The following is a 26,141-nucleotide window of genomic DNA, read 5'->3' as shown; positions in this document are numbered from 1 at the left end:
GCTCTATCAGTGCCACCTGTCATTGCCCATCTGTGCCACCTGTCATTGCCCATCTGTGCCCATCAGTGCCCACCTATCAGTGCCCATCAGTGCCACACATACGTACCCATCAGTACCACCCATATATACCAATCAATGCCACCTACGAGTGCCCATCAAAGCCGCCTATGTGTGCCCATCGGTGCCACCTATGAGTGCCCATCAGTGCCGCATACCAGTGCCACCTATCAGTGCCCATCAGTGCCACCTATCAGTGCCCATCAGTGCCGCCTATCAGTGCCCATCATCAGTGCCCGTTAGTGCCACCTCATCAGTGCCACCTCATTGGTGCCACCTCATCGGTGCCCATCAGTGCCACCGTATCAGTGCCCATCTGTGCCGCCGTATCAGTGCCCATTATTGAAGGAGAAAGCGTACTTATTTACAAAAAAATTTAACAGAAACAAAGAAAAACTTGTTTTTTTTCGAAATTTTCGGTCTTTTTTTATTTGTTGCGCAAAAAATAAAAACCGCAGAGGTGATCAAATACCACCAAAAGAAAGCTCTATTTGTGGGAACAAAATGATAAAAAATTTGTTTGGGTACAGTGTAGCATGACCGCGCAATTGTCATTCAAATTGCAACAGCGCTGAAAGGTGAAAATTGGGCTGGGCGGGAAGGTGTCTAAGTGCCTGGTATTGAAGTGGTTAAGGAATTCCTGTTTGAATCCCTATACCTATGCCTTAAAAATAGGAAAGCTGGAGGCTGTACATTACTTGCCAAATGAAAAATCATATTGGTGTACTTTGTCTCAAACAGCAGTGTTTTTGAGTGTGTTTGTTACCTGTTCAGCAAGACTGTTGACTTTTGTTCTCTCTTTCTCTAAGGCATCTTGTAGACTCTGCACTAGTTCTTTCATTTGCCGATCTTCTTCTTCTTTACGTTTAAGAACTGCCTGTACCTGTTCAAGACACCAAAGTATTTAAACAAAAGCAGAGAAATGGCTAAAGCCTGGTACACACAGGCCACATATTTAACGGGCATGCTGGATAAAGTTGTCAAACGGGCATGCTGGAAAACCAGCCATCCGATCGTCATTCCATAAGTACTTGCAGCCAGTGGCTGTGAGTGCTGACCAGGAAAGCCCCCCTTTTATCAGAACACAATAGTTCAGCGGGGAGATCAATGTACTAACATCGCATAGTTAGTACAGTGAGCTCCTCGTTAGCTCCTTAAAGTACCAGGCTTCAGCCAGAATTATTCGCCTGACACCTGCTGCAGGTCCAATCCTGCTTTTGTCAGACAATAACATAATTGAAATGAGAAAAAAAGCTCTTGAAACAACTGGGATGAAAGTTCCTGCAAAAAGTTCACTTCACCTCTGTTTTTAAAAATAATTACATTATATTGTATTAGAATACAAAAATGCCTCAGGGATTTCAATAACCATTCAATAATAATTAATTTTTTTCTGCCTTTTATCTAAACTCAAAAACACTTAACTACCTAAATAGTACAGGCTTTTTTTTCTTGCCTTATACAATTGGTATTTATCTTGAGAAACCTACCTAAACTTACCACGTAAAGGAGTCTAGGCTACACATTTTGAGGGTTACAAAACAGGTCACAGTCACTTGCATTACATGCAACATATTCATTTTAAATTATTACTAGTCTGCACGATAAAAGGGTAAAGAATATAAAACTAGTCTGTCTGCTGATGATTTAGGTTTTTTTAATAGAACTACAGTCAAATATTCAAAGCAAATTTATTGTGCGTTTTATCTTTCCCTTTTGATTTCCCCTAGCCCTCTGCAAGCCCCCAAAAATTACCTATTTATCCTGCCAGAACTGTGCAGATTTTCTACTTGCTTTAGTGGGGTGACAACACTAGCACACCCATTCTAAAATCAGGGCAGTGTAGTCACCTCAACTCGGCTGTGCTGACTACAGCTTACATGCTAATATCATGGGGGGACAAGACTAACAGCACTGTTACCAGTGACAGAAAAGCTTTTCCACTATCACCTGCTGTCAACAGCTATTCTATTCTCCTTTAAGTGCTGGCAGTGTGCTCAGCGGTCAGCACATTACATGACATCCAGACACTGAATAGACCTGCCCACTTTCCCAAATCTGTTTGGCAGAAGAAAGCTAGGGACGTCAAAAAGCTATAATGTGGCAGAATTTGCGAAGCAAGTCAGGGTTTTTTTTCACAGAATGGCTTTGAAAACGGATTTGAACTCTTGAAAGCATTACATTATTACATATGAAGTGAATTTGGTAAATCGTAGCCAATAAATACATGTGTACTTTAAATCAGCTCAAAATCAATTAATTAACCAATCTTTATTTTTCATCCTAAACACTGCATCTAAAATCCTAGTTAAGATATAAAACTCAAAACAAAGTGCTTGCTTAAACATATAATAATTGCTTAAAGTATATGTGAACCTCCAAGGCAAAACAATTTTTTGGCCTAAAAGCAAAACATTGGATGTGGTGGAGAACGAACACTGCACATCACCCTGAACACACCATCCTCACCGTGAAACATAGAAAAAAACGCTATACCAAAAGAAGGTACCATAGGTATAGAATAGTGCCACAAAACAGAGCCTCTGAGATATAGGGCGCGAGATTATACAATTCAACAATTCAAATATCAAAAATGTTAAATTTATTGCAAAAGATAAATATATAATTAGGACAGGTACAAATTCATAAAACCATTGATGGTGGTGGCAGCATCATGTTGTGGGGATGCTTTTCTTCAGCAGGGACAGGGAAGCTGATCAGAGTTGATGGGAAGATGGATGGAGTCAAATACAGGGCAATCTTAGAAGAAAACCTGTTAAAGTGGAGTTCCACCCACTTTTACAACTCTTCAGCATCCCTCACTAAACTGTGCACTGTAAACGAATTGGATATTTTTAATTTTTTTTTCTTAGCACCTACTGTATATCTGCTGTATTCATTTTTCACTTCCTCCTCCCTGGCCGCGGCCCATCACCTCATTTCCTGTTTGCAATGCCTTCTGGGAAGGGGCGGCAACTTCCTCTGATACTGCCATTGCTATGGAAACCTGACCTGAAACCTATTACACTGCTTGTGCTGCACTGAGCATGTGCGAGATCTGCAAGGTTGAGATCCAGGAAGAAATACAGTCTGGCTTCAGATGCCCACACTTAAGATGGCCACGGCCTGCTGTAAGTTTATAAAATAACAAACTACTGCTATAAACTAACAAAACAGACCTTAGTTTACAGACTAACTTTACTAGAATACATTAAGATTGTGTATTATAGGGGTATTTTTATTTAAAAATTATAATTTTGGCCGGAACACCACTTTAAGCCCCATATTAGGTAAGCCCCTATTAGATTTTATGCAGATTTTTGTCTTCAGATTTACCATGTAGTGCAAGGGCCTGCCTGATTGCATACAAATTGAAGCTCTTAATGTTTGACCTCATTATATGGTTTTAGTAAATCTGAGGACAAAAATCTGCAGAAAATCTAACAGTGTGTATGGGGCTTTAGAGTCTGTAAAATACTTGAGACTGGGGCGGAGGTTCAGCTTCCAGCAGAATAACAACCCTAAATATACAGCCAGAGCTACAATGCAATGGTTTAGATCAAAGCATATTCATGTGTTAAAATGGCCCAGTCAAAGTCCAGACCTAAATCCAATTAAGGATCTGTGGCAAGAAAAATTGCTGTTCACAGACGCTCTCCATCCAATCTGACAGAGCTTGAGCTATTTTTCAAAGTAGAATGGGCAAAAATGTCACTCTAGATGTGCAAAGCTGGTAGAGACATCCCAAAAAGACTTGCAGCTGTAATTGCAGTGAAAGGTGGTTCTACAAAGTATTGACTCAAGAGGGCTGAACACAAATGCACGCCACACTTTTCAGATGTTTATTTGTAAAAAAAAAAAAATCTGAAAATAATTGATAATTTTCCTTCCACTTCACAATTATGTGCCACTTTGTGTTGGTCTATCACATAAAATCCCATTAAATACATTTACGTTTCTGGTTGTAACATGACAAAATGTGGAAAATTTCAAGGGGTATGAATACTTTAAGGCACTATTATATATATATATATATATATATATATACACACATATACATACACACACACATACATACATACATATATACACATATATATTTATCATTATAAAATATCATTTTTTATTTTTATTTTTAAGGGATTGCATAACCTCCTAGCTGCATAAGGAGAGGTGGGTGGGTGGAGACTGTAGGGAGCGTGTCAGCAGGAGGCAGAGCAAGGAACAATATGCTGATCTTCCCAGTGAATGGCTGTGCAGCGCAGCGTGTCAGCACCATTGGAGGAAAGGCGGGCTGTGCTCCCAGCACAGCCAGAAAACTGAACTTGCTGGGAAGAATGTGCTTCTATGCCTAGCATAGCCAGTTTTAAATAGGAAAGCAGGGGGATTGGCAGGATCACCAGGTTTTTCACATAAAGAAAGCAATACAAAAGAGAACAGGGTACATTTTCACACAAGAGCATGGTACAACAAATACATTTCAGGAATATAAAAAGCTGGGGAAATATACACGTTAAAATTCAAAATATACTACCAAAAAAAATCCCATACCAGTGACTGTGAAAAAGTTAAAATGTGATCACCTTCAAGCAACTATGTGTACAGCTTCCCAAACAATCTTCTTGCGTTTCTTCCCAGGTGACACACTCCACCACCACTCAGAGGTAAGAACAACCAGAAGAAAAAACCTCTTTTTGAGGAAGGTCTAAACAGTACACAAGTGTACTGCAGCAGCCAAACTTCCTTATTGCCATAAATCGTGATAACCAGAGGTATAGTTAGGGTTAAGTACAGTGGGGACGGAAAGTATTCAGACCCCCTTAAATTTTTCACTCTTTGTTATATTGCAGCCATTTGCTAAAATCATTTCAGTTCATTTTTTTCCTCATTAAATGTACACACAGCACCCCATATTGACAGAAAAACGCAGAATTGTTGACATTTTTGCAGATTTATTAAAAAAGAAAAACTGAAATATCACATGGTCCTAAGTATTCAGACCCTTTGCTGTGACACTCATATATTTAACTCAGGTGCTGTCCATTTCTTCTGATCATCCTTGAGATGGTTCTACACCTTCATTTGAGTCCAGCTGTGTTTGATTATACTGATTGGACTTGATTAGGAAAGCCACACACCTGTCTATATAAGACCTTACAGCTCACAGTGCATGTCAGAGCAAATGAGAATCATGAGGTCAAAGGAAATGCCTTGAAGAGCTCAGAGACAGAATTGTGGCAAGGCACAGATCTGGCCAAGGTTACAAAAACATTTCTGCTGCACTTAAGGTTCCTAAGAGCACAGTGGCCTCCATAATCCTTAAATGGAAGACGTTTGGGATGACCAGAACCCGTCCTAGAGCTGGCTATCCGGCCAAACTGAGCTATCGGGGGAGAAGAGCCTTGGTGAGAGGGGTAAAGAAGAACCCAAAGATCACTGTGGCTGAGCTCCAGAGATGCGGTCAGAAGATGGGAGAAAGTTGTAGAAGATCAACCATCACTGCAGCCCTCCACCAGTTGGGGCTTTATGGCAGAGTGGCCCGACAAAAGCCTCTCCTCAGTGCAAGACGCATGAAAGCCCGCATGGAGTTTGCTAAAAAAACACACGAAGGACTCCAAGATGGTGAGAAATAAGATTCTTTGGTCTGATGAGACCAAGATAGAACTTTTTTGGCCTTAATTCTAAGCGGTATGTGTGGAGAAAACTAGGCACTGCTCATCACCTGTCCAATACAGTCCCAAAAGTGAAGCATGGTGGTGGCAGCATCATGCTGTGGGGGTGTTTTTCAGCTGCAGGGATAGGACCCCTGTTTGCAATCGAGGGAAAGATGAATGCGGCCAAGTTTAGGGATATCCTGGACGAAAACCTTCTCCAGAGTGCTCAGGACCTCAGACTGGGCCGAAGGTTTACCTTCCAACAAGACAATGACCCTAAGCACACAGCTAAAATAACGAAGGGGTGGCTTCACAACAACTCCGTGACTGTTCTTGAATGGCCCAGCCAGAGCCATAACTTAAACCCAATTGAGCATCTCTGGAGAGACCTAAAAATGGCTGTCCACCATTGTATACCATCCAACCTGACAGAACTGGAGAGGATCTGCAAGGAGGAATGGCAGAGGATCCCCAAATCCAGCTGTGAAAAACTTAATTTCCCAAAAAGACTCATGGCTGTTTTACATCAAAAAGGTGCTTCTACTAAATACTGAGCAAAGGGTCTGAATACTTAGGACCATGTGATATTTCAGTTTTTCTTTTTTAATAAATCTACAAAAATGTCAACAATTCTGTGTTTTTCTGTCAATATGGGGTGCTGTGTGTATATTAATGAGGAAAAAAACGAACTTAAATTATTTTAGCAAATGGCTGCAATATAACAAAGAGTGAAAAATTTAAGGGGGTCTGAATACTTTCCGTCCCCACTGGATATACATGGCATCACCTGTTCATACACTCTATAGAATTTTGCTACTTCGATTGCTATTCTAAATATAAACAAACACAACCAGCTATATTCCAATTTATTTAGGAAAGAAACCCTCCAAGAATATCTATTTCAGTCATTTTACAGATAGAAGGACCGCAGTGTGTCCATTTATTTTATACCTGCAGGTTTAGTTGGACCAGGTCTGCCTCTCTTTTTGCCAGCGCAGTCTCAAGAACGTTGTTATGCTCACGCAGAGTAGCATTAGACTGTGCAAGTCCAGACAACTTTCCTCGTTCATGTTCTAGTTCTAGAGTCAGCTTTTTATTTATTTCTTCCAATTTTTTTATTTTTCTCTTAAAACCACGAGACTCCTGGAGCTAAAGCAATATTTTAAAACAAAAACAAAAAAAAAACACCACATATTTGAAGCTTCTAAAACAATTGAATACAAATTTTAAAACTGCATCCTAAGAACAAATATACTTTTTTCAAATTTAATTGGCACTAGAAACAAGAACCATAAAAGACTAAAAATGTATCTATAGTTAAAATTTGTATTGTCTGTCTGTGTCCTGTTGGGGAGATTACTCTTCAGTTTCTCTCCTGAAACCATAACAGGAAGTGAAAATAAATCTCTCCAAAGACAAGGTTAGACAGTTGTCACTGCTAGAACTGGAAGAATTTTTTCTCATCTCCTGTTATGGTGATAAACGTAAAGCACTTCTGCCTTGCAGCACTGGGCCCCCTGGTTCTAATCCAGGACACTACACTATCTGCAGTGAGTTTGCATGTCTCTTTGTGTTTGCATGGGTCTTCTCTGGGTACTCTGGTCTTCCTCGCACACTCCAAAGACATGCTGGAAGGATAGGTAGCCCTTGCCTAAATAGGATTTTTTGTGTGTGTATAATACACATTCATACATATAAAAAATAGAGAACTTAGTTTGTAAAACTCGAGTGCAGAGACTAATTTACAGTACATAAATTGCTGCGTAAATTGTTGGTGCTAAATAGGGTGAGCACAGCAATAAAAACAGGGCTTGTACCCTTCCCTACCTGATCCAAACTAGGGGTCGACCAATTTTCGGAGCAGCCAATTATTATGGCCAATATTCAAGAATATTTTGGCTAATATTCGAGAATTTTCAAAAGAATCAGTATCGGTCAGAAACGTACCGATATTACCAATATTCTCCCCCTGCCGCGGCGACCATCTTTTTGGGGCTCACTATGTCACTGGCCCAGATAGAAAAAGCCAGGAAGGTTTGCAGTGCACTGACATGCACTGGGCCTGCAAATGTTCTGGGTCTGACTGAGTCCTGATTTCTTTTCCCGGGATAGGGCCTCCCTTGCCTCAGACAGCGCATGCCACCGAACAGCGGAACTGGACCAGAGAGGACATGCCAGCCAGCAGAAGCCAACCAGGTGAAGCCACCCACCCACCGCAGGATGCACCGTGCCCGCCAGCCACCCACAGCAGGGTGTGGCAGCCAGACAGCCACAGCAGGGTGCCAGCAAGCCACCCACCCACAGCAGGGTGCCAGCAAGCCACCAACAAACAACAGGGTGCCACTCTAAATGTACAGAATATCGGTACCTGATAACGGCTATTGGCCTGGTAGAAAATCGGTATCGACAATCGGCCCTGAAAAAACTATATCGGTCGCCCCCTAATCAAACCTTATCCAAAGCCTAGGCCTCATTTCTTTATCAACAGGTCACTTGACATAAACTTTACAAAATCTAGGTCATCTTTATGAATCTTGAAAAAATAAGGCTTCAGCTTAAACTTACCTCATCTTCTAGTTCAAGGACTTTCTCCCTGTATTCATCCAGCTCCTGGCTAGTCAGTGATATAACCTCTTGCAGCTCACGTTCCAGCATGGCCTTACTCTGGCTAACAGATTGCAGTTCATTTTTTAATTCTTTTAATTTCTCCTGTTAGAGAACAAGATATATTGTATGCATTAGAGAACAGGATATACCATATTGTATGCACCCATAAAACAAGTTAACACATACAGTTGTGCTCATACGTTTACATAACCTGGCAGAATTTTTGATTTCTTGGCCATTTTTCAGAGAATATGAATGATATCACAAAAACGTCTTTCACCCATGGTTAGTGTTTGGCTGAAGCAATTTATCAATCAACTGTGTTTACTCTTTTTAAATCATAATCACAACAGAAACTACCAAAATTACCCTGATCAAAAGTTTACATACCCCAGTTGCCCCCTTTAACATCAATGACAGCTTGAATTCTTTTGTGGTATTTGTGGATGAGGCGCTTTATCTTCTCAGATGGTAAAGCTGCCTATTCCTCCTGGCAAAAAGCCTCCAGTTCGTGTAAATTCTTGGGCTGTCTTGCATGAACTGCATGTTTGAGATCTCCCCAGAGTGGCTCAATAATATTGAGGTCAGAAGACTGAGATAGCCACTCCAGAACCTTCACTTTATTCTGCTGTAACCAATGACAGGTCGACTTGGCCTTGTGTTTTGGATCGACATGTTGGAACATCCAAGAACATCCTATGCGCAGCTTCCTGGCTGATGAATGCAAATGTTCCTCCAGTATTTTTTGATAACATACTGCATTCATCTTGCCATCAATTTTGATCAAATTTCCTGTGCCATTGTAACTCACACATCCCCAAAACATCAGCGATCCACCTCCGTGTTTCACAGTAGGAATAAAGCGTTGATGGTTGTGGCCAAAAAGCTCAATTTTGGTCTCATCACTCCAAATGACTTTGGGCCAGAAGGTTTGAGGCTTGTCTCTGTGCTGTTTGGCATATTGTAAGCGGGATACTTTGTGGCATTTGGGTAGTAAGGGCTTTCTTATGGCGACTCGACCATGCAGCCCATTTTTCTTCAAGTGCCTCCTTATTGTGCCTCTTGAAACAGCCCCACCACATGTTTTCAGAGATTCCTGTATTTTAACTGGAGTTATTTGTGGGTTTTTCTTTGCATCCCGAACAATTTTCCTGGCAGTTGTGTCTGAAATTTCAGCTGGTCTACTTGACTGTGGTTTGGTTTCAACAGAACCCCTCATTTTCCACTTCTTGATTAGCGTTTGAACACTGCTGATTGGCATTCTCAATTCCTTGGATATCTTTTTATATCCCTTTCCTGTTTTATACAGTTCAACTACCTTTTCCTGCCGATCCTTTGACAATTCTTTTGCTTTCCCCATGACTCAGAATCCAGAAACGTCAATGCAGCACTGGATGAAAGATGCAAGGGTCTGTCGGGAGTCCAGAAACTCATTGACCTTTTATACACACACACACACACACACACACACTAATTACAAGCAAACAGATCACAGGTGAGGCTGGTTACATTTAATAGCCACTCAAACCCCTTTGTGTCAACTTGTGTGCATGTTACCAGGCCAAAATCACCTGGGTATGTAAACTTTTGATCAAGGTAATTTGGGTAGTTTCTGTTGTGATTATGATTTAAAAAGAGTAAACACAGTTGACTGATAATAAATGGCTTCAGCCAAACACTAACCATGAGTGAAAGAAAGGTTTTCGTGTTATTCATATTCTCTGAAAAATGGCTAACAAAAATCATAAATTCTGCCAGGGTTTGTAAACTTATGAGCACAACTGTACATGCGCAAAGCACCTTTTATTCTAAACAATATTACTGTTTAGTTGTGTTTTTACAAAATGAGTTAAAAAGCTTAAAAAACAAACATTCTATTCCATGTAGCATTTAGAATTCATATTAAAGCAGTGCGTTGCTCCCAATATTCCATCTGATACCTCATATGCTTGACTATCTCCACCCTCAGAGATTTGTGCTTTGAGCTTTTTGAGCTCTGCTTCTGCAGCTTCTTTTGCTGTCAAAGCTTCTTGGAGGCGACGACTTAGGATCCCCACTGCATTCTCATAAGCTTTGTGTTTGGCTTTCATTTCCTTCTGAGCACTCGTCAGATCTGTGCCTATCCTCTTCATTCTCTGCTTTTGCTCAGTAATTGCCCTTTAGTGTAAAAAAAAAAAACAAAAAAAAAAAAAAACACAGTTTTAGAACATTTTAACAATATGTCATTCCAAATAAGTAACAATTCATTATATTTCAATAAGGACAATTAAATTGCAGACTCTTTCAACTGTACAAGTTCTCTAAGCATAGAATGTCAGCCTTCATAATGTGCTCCATCGCTTTTAGGGACATATTTATAAAGCGTTAAAAACAACTTTCACTAAACATTCACTGATGGGGAATTGATCACTTTCATTTAAAACACATGCACCTGAAGGTTTACTTGTAGTGAATGGTCTAGTGAATGTCTGATTTCCTGCTTTACAAATATGTTCCTTTGTAATATTAACGGATATACTGACAATAAACAAAACATAGATGTGGAGTAAAGTGTGAGCAGAAACTGTTGTAACAATTTTGGAATGTTCTCTTCCACTTTTACTTGGCCCTTTTATAATATTCTATCAATGAAGTTTGTGGTTTTTCAACTAAAGAATGCAGACAAAAATCTTTTTAAAAACACACAATATCAAAACAAGGTTATACATCAGAAAATACATATGAATATGCAAGGGTAATATAAATCAAAACAAAAAGCCACAATTTTGGCCAGAAAGAGTGATATTTGGGTCAGCAAATAGTGTGATATTTGTGGAAGCACCCAGCTAAACAACAGGCCCAAACTAACTGACAAAATTGGTCTTAACGTTGGTAGATGGAATCTTTTCAAATGTTTCAGTTCATGTAGCAGTTTCTTTTTTTTTTGTTCCCTGCAAAAGTAATCAGACAAACTTTAGAGTTTTTCTCTTTCTGGTAGTCCAGGAAAGGTTCCAATTTTTTGAGAATTTTTTATAGGACACAGCAGCTGTATAAGACAACTGGTATGACGCACATTACTCTTTTTATACAATGTTGTGGTTTTTCTAGGGCAAAATAAGACACTTGGTGAAATAGGTCTATCCCTCTCATATATTTATTGTACAGTACTTCCAAGTGCATTTTGGTCTGTTAATATGGGAATTTGTGTAATGCGCAGAGCCTATGCTCTCAAGTATACTCATCTTGTATGAAAAAATTTTTTTGATCATAATTAATTGTTGGAAACTACTTTTTTGTTCAGAGGTGTAAAATTCTGAAAGTTTGATTTTGAGAATTGATAATTAGATTTATTTTGTATAGAAGATTACAATCTGTCTTATTTGCAGGAAGGCACCATGGATTAACATCATATTGCAAGAGTCTAAAGGCGGCCATAGATGGATTAAAATTTCTATAGCTGCCAACAGTGGTCATTGTATTCTGCCAGTGGGGAAGGCTCCCTGCGCTCTCCGCCAGAAGAACACAATAGCACTGCAGGAGGGATTACCCCATTTGTTGCTGCCTTCAGGGGACTGGACAATGGCAAACAAAGCTGTAAGGTCAGCCTAATATAACCCCTCCCACCATGATCCAGTTTTATAGCAAAGCAATAGTAGGAGTGGATCATAAGAAAATAGGGAAGGGATCTGTATCCCTTAACGTATTGTACCCCTTACGAGTTGGGGACTATAGAGCCATCAAACTAACAAGGCCACGTGAAAAACAAGTTGACAGAAGGGGCCCAATAGAGTTGACAGAGCCTGAAGTTCCCTATGACAGAAACTGACATTAGATGAGGCTTTAACATCCACGTGATAAAATTTGCTAAAAGTTGTAACAAAAGACCTGATAGGAGCTGTGCAAATCTGAGACACTGGTGTCTGATGCTGAAAAGCCCATGAAGTACTAACTGACTTATTGGGGTTTGCTTTGACAGGAAAAAGTGGAAACCTTCCCCAAGTCTATAGGCTAGAATCATAAGCTTCAAAATCCCCCCAGAGAACGTGGAGCAAGAAACAGGTCAGGAATGACCAAGTGTCAGTCTGTCTAAAAGAAGCTGTAGGAGAGATAGACATAACCATATCCAGGCACTGGCGGGAAATTTCCATGGGCTGTCATGGAGCAGGACAGAGATGCGACAACAAAAATCTGGTTAAGGTGAAAGGAAGAAAGAACCTTGGGAAGAAAAGAGGTTCTAGGCTTCAAAGAAACCTGGTCTCTGTGTAGCACGGGAAAGGGTTCTTTACAGGTTAAAGCACTAGCTCAGTAAATTGTCTCACAGGGGAGATGCCAATGAGGAAGGCAACCTTGTGCATGAGAGAAGATGGGAATATCCCTGAACGGTTCAAAGGGCAGTTTCTGTAGAACAGACAGAACCAGACTGAGAAATATACATGTGGAACAATGTGGAGGAGTACGAGTATGAAGCAAGTGGTCTTTGAAAAAGTTTCGCCAGGGCCAAGATTTGATCCTTGATTGTACTCGAGGTCAAATATTGATCCAGACCACACTGAGATGGAAATTCCTTGCCTCGCACCATGAGTAATATGCTTTCCAGGTGCTATGACAGGCATTTCTAGAAGTTTATTTTCTAGCTTTTAAAGAGAAAAGGGACAACTGGAACAGGTAGGCCCCATCCTTCAGGATTTGGGCTTTAACGGACAGGTCATTAAAGCAAGCAACTGAAAAGTAGGGTGGTAAATTGATACATAGGATAGATGGTCTGGACGATCCGAAAAGGCTCAGAGAGTCTGCCAGGAGTCTGAAAATTCCCAAGTACCTTGTTTGCCTAGGGCAATTCAAAGTGATAAGAACCAGTGAAATGGCCCCAATCTTGAACCTACAGAGCAGATGAGGAAAGAGTTTTAGAGGAGAAAAGGTATTTATCAGGCTGAACTGTTCCCACTGAGTCACCTGAGCATCCACTGAGAAGGCTAGAAGATCCCTGGACCTAGAGACAAGCTTGCTCAGTTTGACTTTGAACCTGGAATATGGGAGGCCCACCTATGGCGTCCCCCACTTGTGACAGAGGTCCACTCTTCTGAGTCCAGACGTTAATGACTGAGGAAGTCTGCCACTTGAAATATGAACTGCAGGTTGTGCTGGAATGTGAAGTTCCACCAGAGCCAGAATCTGATCAACTTCCCTTTTGACCTGCAAGACATCTGCTTCCTCCCTGATGGTTGATGTAAGCCACTACCATGGCACTGTCTGACTAAATCCTGGTTGGATGACCTTGCAGTCAGGAGGTCCAGTTTTGAAGAAAATAGTGAATCCAGAATATTGATCAGTGCCTCTTCCGGGGGGCAAATCTCTTGCACCACGAGTGTACAGGATTCCACCCCAGGCCAACAGGCACATGCAATGGTCCAGAGACTGAGCTTTTTTGTCCCACTCCGTCAGAATGTTGCAACAGTCTGGAGAGAAACTGCTCTAAAAAGGAGGCCACAATTAAGTTCAGGACTGGACTATAGTGTTATAGCATAGGATTGGAGAGTTTGGAGCTTTTCCTGAGGATGGAAGACCCTGGACAAAGAAGAATCCAGAAGGCTTAACATCATATTGCAAGAGTCTAAAGGCAGCCGTAGATGGATCAACATTTCTAGGAAGGGTTTACTAGGCTGCCCTTACAGCTTTGTTTGCCAGTGTCCAATCTCCTGAAGGCAGCAGAATAAACCTATGTTCTTGAATTACTCATCCTTAATGTTCAATTTGAAAAAAGCTTATATTTTTTTCCAGTTTCCATCAGACTGACTTTGCATAGAATGAAATAGGGGTGAAAAATTATTATTGGCTCTGGATACAGGACAATTCACTTTGGTCACCAACAGCTGCTCTTGGTGGGTCTAAGCAAAAATCACAGGATTCAGACTAAGACAGGCCATCGATTAAGCGATTTTCTGCAACCCATGATCGCTCGATTCCCCTATCAACACAATCAGTGTTGATGGGGGAATGCCTCCGCTGAGCTATTGTGTTCTCCTGGCGGGGGAAGTGGGGGGCACAGGAAGCCAACCCTGCTGGGAGAATGGCGATTACTTCTAGCAGCTATGGCCGCTGGCAAACACTGCATGTAAAAATCAGACATATTGGTTGTACCTAAGTCCATCAATGGATCGACTTTGGTACAATTAACCTGCCCATAAATGATTAAGCTTCGGGGGTGGAGTGAAAGGCATTGGAGAGCATGGCCTGGTTAGAGCTCGGGCTGAGGCCGTCATACACCTCCTCACAGGGTTGTACTGTGATGTGTGACTTTTAAGACTTCCTTTCCCTACTGCCCATAGATGGTTTGAGTCTCGGCCAGTCCCTGCTGAACAGGACGAGATTGCAACAGTCTATGGTCCGCTTTATAGAAACGGCTCAACCCCAAAGTCAAGGGAATGTGCATGAACGTTAAACAGTAAATCTACTCTTTTGCAGGAAACAGATTAAGATCATTAAGCAGCCAAGACAAAGAATTAAAAATAAATTACATAATGGTTTAATGCACAAACTGCGAGGTTTAGTAATTATGCTGTAAGGGACAGTAATATTTTATTTATCAAAAAAATTTGTATATTTGTGCATCTGTTAACTTGAACAAACTTACGTCTTTGCTTCATTCTGTAACATTTCTATTTGTTCCCGAAGTGCAGCATTATCCTGGGTCAGTGTGGTTATCTGATCTTTGTCATACTGCATAGACTACAGAAGAGAGCAGAAGAAAAAAAAGACAATGTAAACCAGTAACACATCCATTGCAAAACATCAACAAGGCTAGAGATCGCACAAACCTTAATTACGGTATATACGTTTTTCAACCAGCAGGCTGAACAAAAACCGAAAACTCAGAGATCGCTATATAAATCCTGAATAATAATAATAATAATAATAATAATCTCTCCCACTGTGTCTTTGTATTCTGACAGTGGGGACTTTCCCCCTCATCAAGATACACTGATCGAATGCTGGTTTTCCAGCATGACCGTTCGAAAAAAGCCTGGCTTCTGTTGAACAGACAGCAGTATACACGTAATAAAATTCAACCTTCCTGCTGAACCAGCCGATTTTAAGTCCGTGTATACCCTGCTTAACAGAATCATTAACGTATCTATTTGAATAACCGCAATATCAAATTTAGTTAATCAGAAGACAGAAGGTGGAAATGCTGCACACCAGAACCTAGGCACTATACAGAAAGGTGAAGTAATGGCTTCAACCTAAGTTCCTCCTGCCTACACTCCTGTGACGTGTATTGCCCCACCATGGGGCTTAATCTTAGAGGAGTGCAGTCAGGAGGAGCTTAGGCTGAAGCCGTATCTTCAACTTTCTGTAAAGTGGCTAGGTTACGATGTGTGGGATTTCCACTTTCTGTCTTCTGATTTGCTTCTGCTAGCCTGGATGAGCTTGGTTGAACGCGAGCACCTATTTTGTGCTTTGGACTGGCTCTGCATACTGCACCTAATTCTATACAGATTTCAAAAGAAGGCTGCATTTGCCCATGGTCACAAGCCCTAAATTTGTGCTCATTTCTGGATGATTAGAACTGGTAATTTTTCAATAACATATGTGTAACCACCTACAGATAAACCAATGCAATACCCAGTGCTAGTATGGAATAAATTATTCCATTAGGACTAGGGCAGCAACTAACAATTATTTTCATAATCGATTAGTTGGCCGATAATTATTTTGATTAAAAGGATTAAGCGGATAGTAACCTTAAAAAAAGCGTGGTGTATAATTTAGTTAATTAAAAAAAAAAAAAACCTTTACAACCCATTTAACAAACATGTCACACTTGCCTCCTCTGTGCAAAAGTTTTGCACAGAGTGGCCCCGATCCTCCTCTTCTGGTGTCCCCCAGTGGCGCTCCTGGCTCCTCCCCGCATTGAGTGCCCCCTCGGAGACATTCCAAGGGGACACTCGTGTGGGAGCACTCCAGAGTCCTGCTGCTGCATCCACTGACACAGAAAGCAGGACTCAGCCCCGCCCCCCAGCTCCCATGTCACTGGATTTGATTGACAGCAGCGGGAGCCAATGGCTGCTGCTACTATCAATCTATCCAATCAGGACCCGAGACTGCTGGAGCTGCTGGGCTCGTTCTCGTCGCTGGAAAGATCGGGGTCAGGTAGATAAAAGGGGGCTCTGGGGAGCTGCTGCACTACAGAAAGTTTTTCACCTTAATGCAGCATGCTGCATTAAGGTGAAAAACCACGAGGGTTTACAACCCATTTAATATGTAAAGTTTAAAATGAAAGACAATTTTATCCTTAAATATCTATATGCAGTGGTAAATATAAATTACCAGCTATTTGGTTAGGGAGCAAAATCTCTCATTTAAAACTAAATGTTAAAAGCAAGTGAAATTTTCAAACGACATTCTTTTATTCAGCGAATGTACAAATATTTTTCGTAATGGATATTGTCATCTGTAAATTGATGCGTGTATGGCCAGCATAAGGCTTGGTTCACACCTATGTAGTTTCCTTTAGATCCGTTTCTGCAGTGCTTTTTACTGTGCGTTTTGCATTTCTGCACCAGCGATTTTTCTGCGATTTGCATTTGTTATTGAGCAGATTAAAAAAATAAGATTTTTTAAAACAGCTTACCTGTAAAATCCTTTTCTTTCGAAGGACATCACGGGACACAGAGCCACAGTAATTACTGATGGGTTATATAGGTATCACTGGTGATTGGACACTGGCACACCCTATCAGGAAGTTCAACCCCCTATATAATCCCTCCCCCTTGCAGGGATACCTCAGTTTTGTAGCCAAGCAATATAGTGTATTAGAAGAGGGGCGGGACCTCTGTGTTCCGTGATGTCCTTCGAAAGAAAAGGATTTTACAGGTAAGCTGTTTTAAAAAATCCTATTTTCTTTCTCGAACATCACGGGACACAGAGCCACAGTAATTACTGATGGGATGTCCCAGAGCAATGCTACCTGAGGGGGGGGGGACCACGACCAAGTAGGGTGTAATCAGACCTGAGGACCCTGTACCGCTGCCTGCAGCACACTACGCCCAAAGGCGATATCCTCATGCCTTCTCACATCCACCTGATAGAATCTGGTGAATGTATGAACTGAAGACCAGGTTGCGGCCTTGCAGATTTGAGCCATAGAGGCCTGGTGATGCACTGCCCAAGAAGCACCAATAGCCCTTGTGGAATGTGCCCTGATCTGAAACGGAGGAATCTTCTGTTTCAAACCGTAAGCTTGAATGGTCAACTGTCAAATCCATTAGGAATGGTAGCTTTTGACGCTGCCTGTCCTCTATTGGGACCCTCTGGCAGCACAAACAAAACATCCGTCTTGCGGATCTGAGCAGTTGCCCCTAGATAGGCCTTAACTGCTCTTACTACATCCAACGAATGTAGAGATCTCTCTTCCGGAGAACAGGGATCTGGAAAAAAGGAAGGTAGAACAATGTCTTGGTTTAAATGAAAATCAGAAACCACCTTCGGTAAAAAACTAGGATGAGGGCGTAGTACCACTCTATCCTTGTGTATAATCAAATAAGGCTCCTTACAGGAAAGAGCTGCTAATTCTGATACTCTTCTAGCAGAAGAGATGGCCACCAGAAAAATTAATTTCCTTGTCAACAAGACCAAAGGAATCTGACTTATTGGTTCAAAAGGCTGTTTCTGTAACACAGCCAGGACCAAATTCAAGTCCCAGGGGTTTAGGGGCGCTTTAACCGGAGGATTAAGACGCATCACCCCCTGCATAAAGTTTCGGACCAAAGAATGCGAAGCAAGTGGCCGCTGAAATAATACTGATAAAGCAGAGACCTGGCCCTTGATGGTACTCAAGGCCAGCTTCATCTCTAATCCCATCTGTAGAAAATCAAGGATTCTACCTATGACATATTTCCTGGGATGCCAACCTCTGGATTCACACCAGGTTATATAAGCCTTCCGGACTCTATGATAAATCATCCTGGAAGCTGGCTTCCTTGCATTAATCAAGGTAGATATGACAGGACCTGAGAGCCCACGACTCTTCAGAACGTGGGTCTCAATAGCCAAACCGTCAAATTTAGCGTTTGTAAGGCAGGATGGAACACTGGACCTTGAGATAACAGGTCTGGGCGTACCAGTAGGGTCCACGGGGAACCTACCGTCATCCTTACTATTTCTGCATACCAAGTCCTTCTGGGCCAAGCGGGGGCCACCAGAAGTACCGACTTCCTTTCCTGCCTGATCCTGCGAAGGAGTCGTGGTAGTAGCAGAATAGGCGGGAATGCGTAAATCAGTGAGAACCGAAGCCACGGAATCACCAACGCATCCGTCCCGCATGCAAGAGGATCTTTTGTCCTTGCCACAAATCTGTCTATCTTTTTGTTGAATCGGGATGCAAAGAGATCTACATCTGGAACCCCCCATCTTTGGCATATGGCCCAAAAGACGTCGGGATGCAGAGACCATTCCCCTGGAAGTGACTGCTGGCGACTTAGATAGTCCGCCTGCCAATTCTCTATTCCCGGGATGAAAACTGCCGATATGCATGGCACATGCATCTCTGCCCAGACTAAGATCTGGTTCACCTCTTTTTGAGCAGCTCGGCTCCGGGTGCCTCCCTGATGATTGACATAAGCCACTGCTGTGGCATTGTCGGACTGGATCCTGACCGGACAACCCTGTAGCCTGATAGTCCAGGCCTTTAGAGCTAGATGTAACGCCCGGATCTCCAGAATGTTGATGGGTAAGGTCCTCTCTGTCTTGGACCATACCCCTTGGACCGCAGCCTGTTCCAGAACTGCTCCCCAACCTGACAGACTGGCCTCTGTTGTTACCACCGTCCAGGTAACCGGTAGAAAGGATTTCCCCTTCTGCAGGTTTTCGGGTATGAGCCACCAATTGAGGCTCTGATGCACCGCATGCGACAGGTGCATCGGAAGTCTAATGCCCGAACCTTCTTGTTCCAGGTCGACAGAATACTGTGTTGCAGCATTCTTGAGTGAAACTGAGCATAGGGAACTGCTTCGAATGAAGACACCATCTTCCCTAGTAGCCTCATACAAGGGCGGACTGAGGGACCCTTCTTGGTCCTTACTGTCAGAATCAGCTCTCTCAAAGCAGTGATCTTTGCCTGGGGTAGAAATATTTTCTCCTGGCTTGTATCTATAATCAGACCTAAATACTCCAGTCTTCCTACTGGTTTTAGGAAAGACTTTTCTAAGTTGAGGATCCAACCCAGGTGTTCTAGATACCTGACCGTGGTCCTCAAGTTTCCATTCAAAGAGGCTACCGACCAGTCTATCAAGAGCAGGTCGTCTAGGTATGCTATGACAGCTATACCCTGAGCACTTAATCTGGCCAGAGGAGGAGCCAAGATCTTTGTGAACACTCGAGCTGCAGTGGCTATCCCGAAAGGCAGAGCCACACACTGGAAATGGCGCCCTCCTACCAGGAAGCGCAGAAACTTCTGATGAGCAGGAAAAATGGGCACATGCAGATATGCATCTCTGATGTCTATTGATGCCAGAAATTCTCCTCCCTGCAGGGTGGGAACTACTGTTTGAATTGATTCCATGCGGAAGGATTGAATCCTTAGGAATCGGTTCAGATCCCTTAAGTCCAGAATGGGCCTGACATCCCCATTTGGCTTTTGGACCGTAAAAAGGTTGGAATAGAAGCCCAATCCCTGGTCCTTTGCGGGAACTATCATAATGACCTCCTGCGACAAAAGTCGCTCTAACGCTAGAAGGAGCGACTGCTTCTTCTCTGGGTCTCTGGGAACATTTGATCTGAGGAACCGAGGAGAGGGGAATTCCTGAAACTCCAGCTTGTACCCTAAGGTTACCGTGGAGATTACCCATCTGTCCTGGAAGTCCTCCTGCCAGAGCTCTGAGAACTGTCACAGTCTTCCCCCCACTCGAGTGAGCGGGGGCGCCCCCTCATGCAGAGGTCTTAGTGTTTTGCCTAGTAGGCTTCTTTCCCCAGGACTTCTTTTGTCCCTGGGGTTGACTCTTGTCTCTGGACCCTGATGGAGGTGGCCGTCGAGACTGCCTGGAGGCTGAAGCCCCCGGCGCTGGGGAAAGAGTCCGTTTGAAAGAGGGACGCTTACTCTTCTTCTTGACAGGTAAGAGAGTGCTTTTCCCACAAGAGATTCTCTTGATATAGTTATCCAAGTCCTCTCCAAACAACCTTGCACCACGAAATGGAAACCCAGCCAGTAGCTTCTTACATGGTGCTTCGGCTGACCAATTTTTCAACCATAGGATTCTACGTATATGCACCAACCCCAGTGAAAGACGAGAGGTTTGCACGATAGAATCTCTAATGGCGTCAACCACAAAGCATAAGGCCGCTGGAAGGTTAGCAAACCCCTGGGCCTGCTGTTCAGGTAATACTTTGATGACCTGCTTAACATGGTCTCTTAAGTATTGACAGACTCCAATTGCTGCTACTGCAGGTTGGGCCACTGACCCTGCTAAGGAGAAAACATCCTTCAATAGGGATTCCATCCTTTTATCTACAGGATCCCTGAGCATCTGAGCATTGTCTACAGGACAAGTCAGGCTATTATTTACGGAGGAAATGGCGGCATCAATAGCCGGTATTCCCCAAATTTTAATAAACTTTTCTTCCATCGGATAAAGTGTTGAAAACTTTCTCGGCGGAAAAAAACGTTTGTCTGGGTGATCCCACTCAGAATAAATGAGCTTTTCAAGTAAAGTATGAACAGGAAAAGCATGTGCTGCTTGGAAAGGTTTCAGTGACCCCAAAGCAGAAGAGGATTCTTTAGCAGTTTCAGGTATGGGCAACTTAAATGTGGAGCGGACCAATCCAGTGAGGATCTGCACTAAGACTTTCTCCTCTTGGGAAGTCGCAGAGGGTCCCTCTCCACCTGATTCCTCCGAAGAGGAATCATCCGTCCCATCCTGAACCTCTGAAAGGGGATTAATCTCCTTTATCCCAGAGCTCCTCTGTCTGAGGGTCTTGGGGAACAGAGGAAAGCCTAGTGCGTTTTCTTCCACTGAGTGAAGACGTAATCACGGCCATTAATCTTTCCTCTAGACCATTAATGGTTGAGGAAATAACCTCTTGTGTAATATATACAGGGGCTGAAGTGCCAGAAGCAGGTGTAGCCCCTGACCCCGATGGCTCTCCCTGGCTAGCCGTCCCTGGCCCATCTTTAGGGGGGGAGGATGCTGCCGACAGGGGGCCCTCAGAACCTGAACGAGATCCCCTAGTGTCTCTGGTTCCTGGGGTGCTTGAACCTCTTCTACCCATAGTGCAAAGCAACAAGGTGTGAGGTATACAAATGAACACTGCCCGCTGAGCGATGTAGTCTAGCTAAAAGCCTTGCTACCCAATGCTCAGTCTGGTGTTACTTCAGTAAATGCTGCCTAGGAGAATGCCTGTGTCCCACCTTACATGCGACCGTCAGCTCTGTGTCTCTCAGAAGGCTGAGTGCAGCTGTAGAGAGTGCCTTTAATAGCCTGCAGCTGGCCTGAGTGGGAGTCTAAGCACCTGTGCTGATGTCCCGCCCCCTCCTCTACCGCCCCCCCCCTCGAGTTTTGAAAAAAACGAGCGCTTCCCGCGCTGCCGACTCTCCTGTCATACTTCTGGAGAAAGGCTGGGGATGGGGGGGGGGGGGGGGGGGAGGGAGGCTGGTAACAAGATCTGCCTGAACGGCTATCTTCAGAGATGGTGGCCATTAGGCAGCAGAGCCCGGGTGGTATAACCACTTTCTAGACCCCTGTGGCCCCTCTCTAGCCTGGGGGGGAACATTCAAACATGAGAAATCCCCCTTTCCATCTTACCTGTTTGCAGCCTGCTTGAAACACCTGAGACAGACAGTCAGCATGTGCAGGTTTGTGCTCTTGGCAGCCCCCGGTGGTCACAATAGGCATAGCATGCATTTACCTTAAAGGAGAAAAGCCACTAGAACTCAAAAATTCTGTGGAATCTCCTCTTACCTTATCCAGCCGCAGGGTGCTGTTTACACAGACCCAATCTTCACCTCTCACGGTGGGCTCCGTTTGAAAAAACCGTCAGAGACTGGGGCCCCCTACGAATAGGGGGATCCAACAGTTCTGGGACCGTAAAGCACCTCGCCAGAAATTAGGAAGTTTAAAGCCATTTTCTGATCTGCGGGGTCCAGCTCTCTAAAAAGAGAAGCATTACGGGTAAAACCTAGTTTCTTCGGACACGAGGCCCGGGTACCATTCAATTCGGCCATGAAAAGACACTTTGAATGGATCCGGTTCGCCTGGCTTGCCCCAGTATAGGATCTTAGGATATTCCCTTTGGAGCTTCAGCACAGGACATCTTTACACGTCCATCACCTAAGACACTGGCGTAAAAACTGAGGTATCCCTGCAAGGGGGAGGGATTATATAGGGGGTTGAACTTCCTGGGTGTGCCAGTGTCCAATCACCAGTGATACCTATATACCAGTGATACCTATATAACCCATCAGTAATTACTGTGGCTCTGTGTCCCGTGATGTTCGAGAAAGAAACACAAATCGCGGCAACAACGCACTACATGCTTTTATGCACCTTCTCTATAGAAGTCTATTGAACCAAACAAATCACCGTTTTGCATTGAAAAAAGTCCTTATACCCCTTCCAAGTACGCAGCGGCTGAAAAAAGCATAGATGTGAACGTGTCCCATAGGAAACCATATTAAATGAACTGTAGTGCATTTCTGCAAAAAACACCAAAAAAGGTAGGTGTGAACCAGGCCCAAGATGTTTAGTAGAAGTATGCTTTTTTTGTATCACCCGTCATCATGGGGTTAAAAAAACTAAAATTAGCCCTTTATAGTACAAAAAGAGCAGATAATCAATACTATAAGGGATTCATTTATACTGTGAAGCAGTGAAAGTAATAATATATATTACACAAAATACATATATATATATATATATATATATATATATATATAAAATAGTCAGATTTCAGGCATCCCCTGCAACAAAAATGTCATTTTTGGGGAGATCTTTCCAATAGGAGCAGGTCTAAAGGGATGCAGGCCCAGCAGCTTCCTCATTAGCTAGCTGCCATAACCCCGGTATCCCCGTTATTGTGCGGAGGTCGGCTTTAAGATAAAAGTGGTCTCTGCGGCGGATTCGCCACGATCCGGTTCCCTCCGCCACTTACTAGAGCCGTTGGTAGCGGCGGAGGCGATCGTGTCCTTCTCCGTGCTGTGCCTGGAGAGGAGTGAGGCTAAGATGGCACCCACTCGTCTCCATGACACTGCTGGGCGGAAGCGACGTCAAAACGTCACTTCCGCCCATACGTCTTAGAGGCACATTTTTTTCAATGTCATTTTTTTAAATGACTTTTTTTTTTTTTTTTTTTTTTTTTTTTTATTGCATTTTAGTGTAAATATGAGATCTGAGGTCTTTTTTACCCCAGATCTCATATTAAAGAGGTCCTGTCATGCTTTTTTCTATTACAAGGGATGTTTACATTCCTTGTAATAGGAATAAAAGTGACACAATTTTTTTTTAAACTGTGTAAAAATAAATAAAATCATGTAAAATAAATAATAAAAATAAATTTTTTTTTTTTAAACCCCTCCCCCCCCCCCCATCCCGACGAGCTCGCGCGCAGAAGCGAACACATATGTGAGTAGTGCCCGCATATGTAAACTGTGGTCAAACCACACAAGTGAGGTATCGCCGCGACCGGTAGAGCAAGAGCAATAATTCTAGCCCTAGACCTCCTCTAATGCAAAACACGCAACCTGTAGAATTTTTTAAACGTCGCCTATGGAGATTTTTGAGGGTAAAAGTTTGACGCCATTCCACGAGCGGGCGCAATTTTGAAGCGTGACATGTTGGGTATCAATTTACTTAGCGTAACATTATCTTTCACATTATAAAAAAATTGGGCTAACTTTACTGTTGTCTTATTTTTTTATTCAAAAAAATGAATTTTTTCCAAAAAAAGTGTGCTTATAAGACCGCTGCGCAAATACAGTGCAAAAAAAAGTATTGCATTGACTATATACTTTATTCTCTAGGGTGTTAGAAAAAAAACAATATATAATGTTTGGGGGTTCTAAGTAATTTTCTAGCAAAAAAAAAAATGTTTTAAACATGTAAACACCTAAAATCCAAAACGAGGCTGGTCCTTAAGTGGTTAAGTATGAATTTGCCAAACACGATTCTACAGTTTCATCAACTTCTTCTGTGGCAGAAAGACCCTGGCCTGAAACGTATCCAAGGAGTAGGACCACATACTGCAATAAGGAGTCAGAATTAGACTTGACATCTCAAAGTTCAGAATGTAAAGTCCTCCAAGGCCCACATTATAAATGTACACATTAGAGTCCAAGGTCAGAGACGTCTGCTCTCACAGTAGCAGATTGTCTAGAGATCTGAAGACGAGAATATGTCTGAGATAAAGAAGACCCAGAACTGAAGCAAAGTTGAAAAAAAGGCCACAAACTAACAGTGGTTGTCGCTGATGATTTAGAAAAATGGCAATGAATAAATACATATCCTTTATGTCTATGGATATTAGGAAGACCCCAAGATGAAGTGTTGCCTGTAACAAACCGAACACATTCCTTTAAAAAAAAATTGAGTATGTATGAAGGCCTTAGACGCCTTTAAAATGCAAGATGGGACAAATACTCCCTTTGTAGTTTTGGGACTAAAAAAAGGATTGAATAAAAACCTTGATAATTTTCACTTGGATGAATTGGGATAAAAACAACCTGGTTCAACAATCTCTAATTAGCTGAAAGGGTGTCCAACATTTCTGAAATATGGGAAACCACAAAGCAAAAAAAATTGGGTACAGGATGGTAACAAAAATATTTTGTAATCTTTGGATACTACCTCCTGTACCCATGCAAACTTCCAAATCTCTGGGAAAGCAATCGGGGTTTCCTCAACCTCTGCCAGATCTGGTTTTTATCTGTTTTTAAAAACCTCAGGTTTTTATCCCTTGGTTTGCCAAGAACCTTCACAATCTCTGAGCCTGAGGTCCAGGAACCAAATTAATGTTTTAATGATGCACATGAAGGTGTCAATCGGTGTTGTTGAGCCATATTTTTGAGTTTCTGGTGTGAGCACTCATCCTGCCCAAGGAATTAAGAGTACTGTAATCATAATAAAGCCTTCTTGGACTGTTATTTTCTAGACCTGCACTTAAAGTGATTGCACGTCTCGTTTTTTTTTGTCCTATAAAAATAACAAACATGTTATACTTAACTGCTCTAGGCAGTGGTTTTGCACAGAGCAGCCCAGATCCTCGTCTTCTCAGGTGCCTCTTCTGTGATACTGGCCCCTCCCTCCTGTTCAGTGCCCCCACAGCAAGCAGCTTGCTATGGGGCACCCAAGCTGAGTTGCAGCTCCCTGTATCCATTCAGACACGGAGCCCTGACCCAGCCCTGCCCCCTCTCTCTCCCCTGATTTGCTAGCCGACTTTGACTTTGCTGTGTCTCAGCCAATCAGAAGGGAGAATTTTGGAAGGCTGAGACACTCATGGACATCACTGGACAGAGAGGGACCTCAGGTAAATATTAGGGGGGCTGCTGCTCACAGAAGGCTTTTTATCTTAATGCATAGAATGCATTAAGATAAAAAAAACCTTCTGATTTACAACCCCTTAAAACTATGGGCAAAACTTTTTTTTCCCCATTTTGAATAGAGCAAGGGAGGGTTATGACCCCTATAGGATTTTTTGGGCATCTGTATCCAATTCAATGTGTAGATTTCCCTTCACTTCCTGTCCCATAGCCAAACAGGAGGTGAGACAAAATCCCTACAAATTAGGGAATTCCTTGTGGACCCCCAGGTCTCCAGAACTAATGTCCCCACTGGAGGATTTCCCCTATATTACTTTTCT

General features: G+C 42.7%; 1 protein-coding gene across 2 annotated transcripts in view; it reads right to left on the bottom strand.

Moving 5' to 3' along the window:
• Window positions 1-26,141, bottom strand: part of GOLGA3 (golgin A3) — a 143,158-nt gene that overhangs the window by 27,258 nt on the left and 89,759 nt on the right. For both annotated transcript variants that reach the window (XM_073628458.1, XM_073628465.1), the window contains exons 14-18: window positions 14,929-15,023; window positions 10,259-10,475; window positions 8,277-8,420; window positions 6,663-6,860; window positions 824-940 (exon numbers count right to left, since the gene is read on the bottom strand). In XM_073628458.1, the coding sequence (XP_073484559.1) occupies window positions 824-940; window positions 6,663-6,860; window positions 8,277-8,420; window positions 10,259-10,475; window positions 14,929-15,023 (771 nt within the window). The remainder of the gene's footprint in view (window positions 1-823; window positions 941-6,662; window positions 6,861-8,276; window positions 8,421-10,258; window positions 10,476-14,928; window positions 15,024-26,141) is intronic.

This window comes from Aquarana catesbeiana, linkage group LG01 (assembly GCF_042186555.1).
Source record: "Aquarana catesbeiana isolate 2022-GZ linkage group LG01, ASM4218655v1, whole genome shotgun sequence".
Taxonomy (NCBI): domain Eukaryota; kingdom Metazoa; phylum Chordata; class Amphibia; order Anura; family Ranidae; genus Aquarana; species Aquarana catesbeiana.
The sequence above is the reverse complement of the archived record's forward strand: the minus strand, read 5'-3'. Positions and strand labels throughout refer to the sequence as shown.